The 9,307-nt window shown below is 45.9% G+C and overlaps 1 protein-coding gene across 1 annotated transcript in view; it reads left to right on the top strand.

Moving 5' to 3' along the window:
* Window positions 1-383: 383 nt before the first annotated feature.
* The window catches only part of Nt5e (5'-nucleotidase ecto), a 61,602-nt gene continuing 52,678 nt past the window's right edge, over window positions 384-9,307 (top strand). The window contains exon 1 of the mRNA XM_070010973.1: window positions 384-755. Within this exon, the coding sequence (XP_069867074.1) occupies window positions 420-755 (336 nt within the window). The 5' untranslated portion in view covers window positions 384-419. The remainder of the gene's footprint in view (window positions 756-9,307) is intronic.

The following is a 9,307-nucleotide window of genomic DNA, read 5'->3' as shown; positions in this document are numbered from 1 at the left end:
GAGGTGCGAGTCCGCGGGGATCTGTCTTACACTCGGGGCGGACCCCTCCGAGTCCCCGGTGAGAGCAGCCGGCCCGGGCACCCAGGCTCCGGGCAGGGCCCGGGACCGCGGCGGGAGCCTTTCGGCCGCCAGGAACAACCCCCGCAGTGTTCCTGCCGGCAACGGGGCCAGGCTTCCGCGGCGCCGGGTGCCAGGGTCGGCTCGGGTGACCGCAGGGGAGCGCGCCAGGCCGCACGCCGGCCGGGGGGCGGGAGGAAGGGGGGCACAGAAGCGGGGCCTCCCCCCACCCGGGCCCGCCCCGGGCCCGCCCCGGCCCCGCCCCTCGGCCCGGCCCCTCGCCCCGCTGGGGCTGTCCGGCCCACACTCGCCTGCCCTCGGCCGGCCCGTGGCCACTCGCGCCTGCTCCACGCGCCGCTGCCATGTGTCCCCGGGCCGCGCCAGCACCAGCGCCCCGGCTGCTGCTCGTAGCGCTGAGCGCGGCCGCGGTCGGCGCCTGGGAGCTGACGATCCTACACACCAACGACGTGCACAGCCGGCTGGAGCAGACCAGCGAGGACTCCACCAAGTGCAACAACGCCAGCCTGTGCGTGGGGGGCGCGGCGCGGCTCTTCACCAAGGTGGAGCAGATCCGCCGCGCCGAGGCCAACGTGCTGCTGCTCGACGCCGGAGACCAGTACCAGGGCACCATCTGGTTCACCGTGTACAAAGGCGCCGAGGTGGCGCACTTCATGAACGCCCTGCGCTACGATGCCATGGTAAGGAGAAGCTCCCGCCGGGATGGGAGTCTAGAGAGAGACACGCTGGAGGGGGGCAGCCAGGGCACCGCGTGCCAGTGTCCCACACTCATCCCTCTCAATGTTCGTTACCTTTATGGAAAGGAACCCAAATGTACAAGAAGTCGAGTGAATCATCCAAGTCACCAGGCCCCAAAGAGGAAATTCTGATGGATGTTAGAACATCTTGACCTTGAAAGCGTCGGGTCGATTTCCACTTCACTACTTTCTATGTGACCTGGAGCCACTTACTAACTCTGTCTTAACATCAGTATCTTCCTCTATAAAATAAAAATAATTCTGTATCACAAAGCATCGTTTGAACAGAATATGGGCTCTATGATATAAAGTTCTTGATCTTGGGTGCCAGTGGCTCAGGCCTGTAATCCTAGCTACTCAGGAGGCTGAGATCTGAGGATCATGGTTCAAAGCCAGCCTGGGCAGGAAAGGCCATGAGACTCCTAGCTCCAGTTAACCACCAGAAAACCAGAAGTGGCATAATAACTAAAAGTAGTAGAGCTTTAACCATGACAGCCAATAAAGAAATAAATTCATGTAATTACCAGTCCCTGCAGAATAGGCTCAAAAGAAAGACTTCTGAGAAGACCAAAATGATTTCAATAAAATCAGGTTAACAGCAGAGATTTTGGAAGGGCCTAACTTGAGAGATAACAGGAGGTGGATGTCTAAGGCTCATTCCTGTAAATCTGAGCTACTTAGGAGGCTGAGATCTGAGAACAGTGGTTTGAAGCCAGCCCTGGCAGTCCTGGAACTCTACTATTTGAGCCACATCCAAGTGGAGGTGTGGCTTAGAGGTGGAATGCCAGCCTTGAGTGAAAAAGCCAAGTGGAGGGGGACCCTAAGTTCAAGCCCAGTACTGTGGGGGGGATGGGAGAGGGACAGAGAGAGAGAGAGGGAGAGGGAGGGATGAAGGAGAGAGAAAGGGAGAGAGGGAAGGAGGAGAGAGAGAGAGGAGGGAGGAGGAGGAAGGGAGGAGGGAGGGGGAGGGAGGGAGGGAGAGAGCATGTTCTTAACACATGAAAGTTTCATGTGCACTCCCCAATGCTGCATTAAAGGTAAAACCTTGTTTGTTGGGCTAAATTTTAGAGAAGGGGCAGAGGCTTACATAGTAATAAAAAAGTATAAATTCAGCCCACCATCCAAGTTTAATCCTGTGCAAAAGCTTAGCATAAAAGAATCCAGTTACACTGTAGAAAAATTGGGGCTTAGGAAAACTTAAGAGCTCTAGAAGAGAAAAGGCAGAGCAAGGTCTCAAGAATCTGGGGTCACAAAGTGTGGAAAGGGAAAGGAATCTAGGCTGGGATGCAAAACACTGCAGATAGCAATAGTCTTTGCACAAAGAGCTCACAGAGCCAGCCAGATGGTTCATACCTCTAATCCTAGTCACTTAAGAGGCTGAGATCTGAGGGATCAGGTTCAAAGCTAGCTTAGGCAGGAAAGTCTGTGAGACTCTTATCTCCAATTAACCACCAAAAAGCCAGAAGTGGAGCTGTGGCTCAAGTGGTAGAGCACCAACCTTGAGCAAAAATGGTAAGAGTTCAGAGCCAGGCTCTGAGTTCAAGTCTTAGATTTGGTGTGTGTGTGTGCGCACATAGATAAGAACTCACAGGTAGGGGAAACAAAGGAGCAGGCTACAATGCTTGATAAGAAATGTACTCATTATCTTGCCCATGTAATTGTAACCCCTCTGTACAGTATTTTCACCATAAAAAAAAATCTAGAAAAAAAAAAAAAAGAACTCACAGGTCAGGAAAGCACAGTACTGTACTTTGGCAATGTGAAGAAGCACAGTTGTTTGGGGGGTTTTTTCTTTTCTCATTTTAGAGAGATTGGAAAGGGAGAGAGCCCCCTGCTCTCTGCATGTTGGCTGAGAGATTTTCAAAGTAGCAGCAATTCAAACAGGTCTGTAAGTCTTCAGAGTTGATGCAGGGAGGGGAGCTGGTAAGGGTTCTCGGTATTTAGTCTCAGAAGAATTGCAGTCTCAAGATCCCTGTGGTCTCATAACCTCACTCTTTCCACAGCTAGATCTGCCTGGTGCTTTGCAAAGCAATGATACTAATCTAAATATTTATGTAATTGAATTGTTCCTGGTTTAAATCTCTACTTTTCTCAGAGGGGTAAGATAAACCTTAAGAGTTTATTTTGACTTTAAGTGTAAATCACAACTTTATAATTTTTTTTCGTGTGTGTGTGTGTGTGTGTGCGTGTGTGTGCGTGTGCGTGTGTGTGTGTGTGTGTGTGTGTGTGTGTGTGTGTGTGTGTGTGTGTGTACTAGGTTTTGAACTCAAGGTTTTGTGCCTTGCTTAGATTTTTCACTCATTTCAGGCTCTCTACCAGTTGAACTATATCTTCATTTCTGGCATTTTTCTAGTTAGTTGAAGATAAATTTATCAGCTTTGTGTGCCTGAGCTAGCTTTGAACCTTGATCCTCAGATCTCAGTCTCTTGAGTCACTAGGATTACAGATGTGAGCCACTGGCACCTAGCAACATTTTCTTTTTGTAACCCTTTTTCTCCACAGTTGTATAAACTCCTTTTGTTACAAAAAGAAAGGAAAGATGGAAGGAAGGAAGGAAGGAAGGAAGGAAGGAAGGAAGGAAGGAAGGAAGGAAGGAAGGAAGGAAAGAAGGAAGGAAGGAAGAAAGGGAGGGAGGGAGGGAAGGAGAGAGGGAAGGAAGGGATGGAAGGAAGGGAGGAAGAAAGGAAAGAAGGGAAGAAGGAAGGAAAGATAAATGGCCTGGCACTGATGGCTCATGACTATAATATAATTCTAGCTATGCAGGAAGCTGAGATGTGAGGACCAAGGTTCGAAGTCAGCCCAGGCAGGAAAGTCCATGAGATTCTTTTTTTGGGGGGGTGGAGGGGGTTGGTGGTAGGGCTTTAACCCTGGACCTGGGCACTGTCCTTTAGCTCTTCAGGTTTTCTGTTGGTATTGGAGATAAGAGTCTCACGAACTTTCCTGCCCCGGCTGCTTTAAACTGTGATCCTCAGATCTCAGCCTCCAGAGTAGCTAGGATTACAGGCCTGAGCCACCAACGCTGGCCCATGAGATCCTTTTTTTAAAAAAAAATTGTGAAAATACTGTACAGAGGGGTTACAATTACATGGACAAGATAATGAATACATTTCTTATCAAGCATTGTAGCCTCCTCCATTGTTTCCCCTTCCCATCCCTTCCCATCCTCCCCCCCCACCGAGTCCTCCTCCCTCCACCCCCAAAGTTGTAAAGTTCATTTTCGACATAACAACTTGTACATCTCATTGATACAATGGGTCCACCTGTATCCCTATTTAAACAATTTGTTTTTTTTCCTTCCCCTCCACAAATTATGCTGACATCAAATACAGTGAAAGCAGGGGTTATATCGTTGGGGAGGAACATACAAAGCAACAAAGAAATAATCTTATAAATGTGTTAGAAACAATTGCGTGAAAGAAAAAAAACGTTTGAGTACATATCTTAGGGTTCATTTCCCTAACATCAACCTAACTGACCTTTTCTGCTTGACTCAGACATATACTAGTTATTGCAAATAAGGGAAACCATGGGACCTACGTTTCTTTGGGCCTGGCTTACTTCACTTAATATAATTTTTTCCAAGTCTTTCCATTTCCTAACAAATGGGGCAATGGGGCTGGGAAGGTGGCTCAGTGGTAGAGTGCTTGCCTTGCATGCATGAGGCCCTGGGTTCGATTCTTCAGCACCACATAAGCAGAAAAAGCCAGAAGTGGCGCTGTGTCTCAAGTGGTAGAGGGCTAACCTTGAGCTGAAGAGCTGAGAGACAGTGCCCAGGCTGAGAGTTCAGGCCCACAACTGACAAAAAAAAAAAAAAAAAAATGGGGCAATGCCATTCTTTCTGATGGAGACATAGAATTCCATTTTCTTGATCCATTCATCTACTGAGGGGCATCTGGATTGGTTCCATATCTGAGCTATGGTGAATAATGCTCCATGAGATTCTAATCTCCAATTAACCATCAGAAATCCAGAAGAAGAGCTGTGGCTTAAAGTGCTAGAGTACTAGCCTTGAGCAAAAAAGCTCAGGAACATTGCCCAGGTCCTTAGTTCAAGCCCCATCACCAACAAAAAATAATAATAATTGATAAATAAATAGAAAAGTTTCTCATTTTCCCCAATATTTTCTCTTTAGTCAAACTGAGCACAGGCACTAATGATATCATATATTTATGATGGAAAGCTGGGTGAAGAAAAACCCTGTGCTACAAGGCAGCCCATGTTCCTGAATGTTTTGAATACTTTTGTGTAGTTGTGTGGCGAGGTTACTTTCTTTCAAATTTTGCTCAAAACAATTGGACTTGGGCCTGAGGCCAAAGCAAAGCTACTTATATAACACTGGCAGAGGCAGATAGAATGACATCAGTTTCATGGCCATGTTCCTGATAGCTTCTCATCAGTACTTAGCTCTGCACAGTGTGGCAGACTGGAAGGGGGAGGGATTTGACCCGTTAGAAGTAAAGTTCTTGTATCTAGAGTATATGATACAGTTCTGCAGTCTTCCTGACCAATGAGGGTTTTTTTTTCCACTGTCTTTTTGCTTACATTATACTAAGCCTCAGGGAATTCACTGGTGCTCTATTATGAAGGCTCTCTGATGATAACCAATGGCTACGTGTTGATTTCTGAGAACTAGAGATTCAGATTGGAGTAGAAATCAGCTGTGGGAGGATATATCCAGTTTCCTGCAAATAAAAGACCAAAAAAAAAAGTTTTTCTAGAATCCAGTTTATCCCAAGAAGTCTGCTAGAGCTGGAACCTTTGAGAAAGTATAGACCTGTCGTATCTGTGGGAGAGCTACTGGAGCAGTTCTAAAGGCCCTGGAGGTCCTCAAGTTAGCCTGGAGACCCCAGGACTGGGCAAAGCAGAACTGGATGGAGGATGACAAAAGTGACCAGTTGGTGTAGCTGTGTTAGTGGAAGGACTAGTGTCCCCTAAGGCATGAAGAAGAGAGTGAGGATGTGCCAACCATTCCATTTGCCCTTGACCTGCATACTACCCTGAGCCTCAGAGCCCCATGTCTCTTAACTGTAAAACAGGAGTGGTAACTTCCACCATTGTAGGGCTTCCATGAATGGTACATGACAGTTTGGGTGAGAATCCCTAGTCCCTTGTGGTTTCAGAGAAAATCCTTGCTAAAGCTTATAGTTATGAGGTGAAAGGTGAAGAAGAGATCATTTAAGTCTAACGTCTGTTTATCTGGTTCTGAGAGCCTGGTACAGACTACTTCCCATCTCTCCTTCATCATCTTTTCTAAATTCCAATGTCTAAACCTCCCTCTCTTTCTGTGTGTGTGTGTGTGTGTGTGTGTGTGTGTGTGTGTGTGTGTGTGTGTGTGTGTGTGTGTGTGTGTGTGTGTGTGTTGGTATTGAGGCTTCACCTTAGAACAGCACCCTCTCACCTGGCTTTTTTTCCTTGAGGCCAGTGCACTACCTTCATTTCTGGCTTTTTGCTGGTCAACTGGAGATGAGTCTTACAAACTTTTTCTGCCTGTGTAACTTCCACCCTTCATCCTCAGATCTCAGCCCTCTGAGTAGCTAGGATTATAAGTGTGAGTCACTGGCAAATGACTAAACTATTCTTACTAGTTGCTTGTTGGCAGGCTTTTGGAATGTCCCCAAAACACATAACAAAAGAAACTCATTGCCAGAGGTGCCCTTCTCACTCATCTTTGAGCTGGAGGATAGCTTCCAGTGCATTTCCCAGGAAAGCAACCTCCTCTCTCTCTGTTTGCTGCTTCTGAGGTCCTGGCTGCCAAGCTTGCTTTCTGTCCAAACTACTCCCAAAATGCCTAAGCCAGCAGCAGTCAGGGTGGAGTATCCAGTTTCATTCTGTTTTTTTTTGTTTGTGTGTGTGTTTTTTGTCCTACACTCCAGCTCTCTGCCTCCAGCTTGTGCTGCTCCAGATGTCCTCCTATAGGTCCCACTGAGAGGATTTCTTTGAGGTCAATATCCAAGAGCTAAACTGCTACTCACAGACCATGTGTTACTTTGGCTCGAGACTCCACATTGTCTTTATGAGTGGCTAGTGCCTTTTATTCAAAGTCCCCTAGTTTTACAGACTTTACAGCCTGGGCCAGTTTCAAACCATGATCCTCAATCTCAGCCTCCTAAGTAGCTAGGGTTATTGATATAAGCCACTGGTATCTGGCCTTTTTTTTTTTTTTTAAACCATTTTTCATAGTATTTCCACTGTGGTCTGACACTGTTTCACCTTGAACATTTTTAGTAACTAATGAGTTAAGACCTCTTTCGAGATGTTTGTTAACTTTTGGGCTTTCCTCTTTCCTAGTTGTATGCCCTTGTCTTTTGTTTGTTTAATTAGGCTTGCTTTCATTTTTTGATATTTCTTAGGAGTTCTAGCTATTGATTTACACTAAAGTTTAGACATTTTAAATATCTTCTGATGGTGTTGTACCTATCAACTTTGATCCTGGTGTCTCATTGAACAGAAATCCTTCACTTGTTGGAAGTGAACTCATCTTTTCTTGAAAGGGAGGAGAGTCCTTGTGAATTGTGCTTTTGAAAGTTTATGAGATCGTTTGCTAATTTTAACCTTGGATCTCCAGCACTGCTCACTGGGAATTCAGAGATTGCTACTATATTCTCTTTTCCTCTGTCTGCCTTTTAAGAAAGAAATCTAGAATGTCATGGTAAGACATGGGTTTTGGGAGTAGAGGATGGATGATAGTTAACAAAAAAAAAAAAAAAAGATTTTGTGTTTGTCCCCAGTGTCTATCACAGAGTTCCTAAAACCTAAAGAATTGTAAAGTGTTTATTCTCTGGGACTTTCCTAGAGAAATTATATAGTGAGCTTCCAGGGAAGCAAGGCAGGGTGGAGATCAAGCTCTGAAAAATCTCTTGAACAAGGAAGCTGGATGAGCTCTCAAGCTGCTGGGCACATGGAGAGGAATGGAAGCCATTCCACCCATGTCTCATGCCTCGTCCTGTGCATGTCCACCATTTGGCTGTTCCTGAATGTATCCTCTATAGTAAGCTGGCAATAGTACATTTACTAGTTCTGAGAATTACTGTAGTTAACTATCATATTTAAGGTTGGTGTCATGAGAATTTTCAACAGATAGATGGTCATTTAGACATGCAGGTGGCCCAGCCTCTAGACTGGCATCCTAACTAAGGACAGTCTGGTAAGGCTGAGTCCTCTAACTCGTGAGATATGAAGCTAAGTCTAGGTGGACATTGTAAGAATTAAATTGAATTGCCACTTGCTCAGACAGTGTTTGCAGAGATTTGAAGAATTGGTTGTGAGATAGAAAAACACATACATGTACACACACATGCACACAGATTCCTTTTGTACTGGAACTTGAACTGAGGACTTTGTAATCTTGCTTGGTTTTTTCACTCAAGGCTGGCACCCTACCACTTGAGCCATACCTCCAATTCCAGCTTTTTACTGGTGAATTCGAGTTGAGTCCTGTGGACATCTTTTTCTCAGGCTGTCTTTGAACTGAGATCTTCAGATATCACCTCCTGGGTAGCAGGGTTCACATGTATGAACCACCAAGGCCTGGCAAAACCTCAGATTCTTAGAGAAGCTGTTTTTGGAGGATGAGCAGAAATGGAATGGAGGGAGAGGATGAAGAGAAGAGGGACTGATGAACAGTGATCTGGGTGTTAGGGAAGGACTGCATGCAATGTGATATAACAAAGAATGGCTGGACCCACCGAGGACCAGATTCGATAGGCCAGTGGTACGGCACTTAACCAAGAGGGTAACCTATAGAGTCAGACAGTCTAGATATAGTCTCCTCCCTACCACGCTGCACCTATGGGCTGTGAGCAGGTTATCTGATCTCATGAAACCTCCATGTCACCTTGGCTCTACCCCTCAGGTGGAGGCATGACAGTATTCAGCACAGTGCAGGTCTGAGCTGAGTGGTCAGCGAGTGCTGATTGTTCTCACCTGCTGTTGGCAGGCGTGACTCAAGAGAGGCTGTAATGATGAAGAAGGTTCAAGCCCAGGACACTGGGAGATGCAGTAGACTTCAAGACTGCTATACAGGGACATGGATTCTTCCTCCTAAACTTGCTCTGCCTTTGTCCATCTTATATTGCTCTAACAGAATACTGGAGACTGGGTGATCCATAAGAAAAAGAGGTTTCTTTTGGCTCACACTTCTGAATAATGGGGACTAGAGACATCTTGTGATGTCTTCCTTTTTAATTAAAAAACAAACTATTGTTACTATAAAGGTGATATACAGAAGGGTAAGTCAGGTAAAGAGTGCATTTCTTTTTGGAGAGCATCATCCCTTCCCTTGCTCTCTCCCAGTTTTTCCCTCCCATTTCTAGCCACAAGTCATATAACTCACTTTCAACATAGTGTCTAGTGAGTACTACTGTTGCATTTATTCACCCTTTGTCCCTCCATTTCTCTGCTTCCCCTTACCCCTACATGAACCAACAAGACAAAAAGAAGAGAAAAGGAAAACAATAGCAAAGGGAAAAAACCCTCTTGTTTCCATTTCTCGGAGT

Source organism: Dipodomys merriami, unplaced genomic scaffold (genome assembly GCF_024711535.1).
Source record: "Dipodomys merriami isolate MVZ:Mamm:240054 unplaced genomic scaffold, mDipMer1.0.p SCAF_8, whole genome shotgun sequence".
NCBI classification, from domain to species: domain Eukaryota; kingdom Metazoa; phylum Chordata; class Mammalia; order Rodentia; family Heteromyidae; genus Dipodomys; species Dipodomys merriami.
The sequence above is the reverse complement of the archived record's forward strand: the minus strand, read 5'-3'. Positions and strand labels throughout refer to the sequence as shown.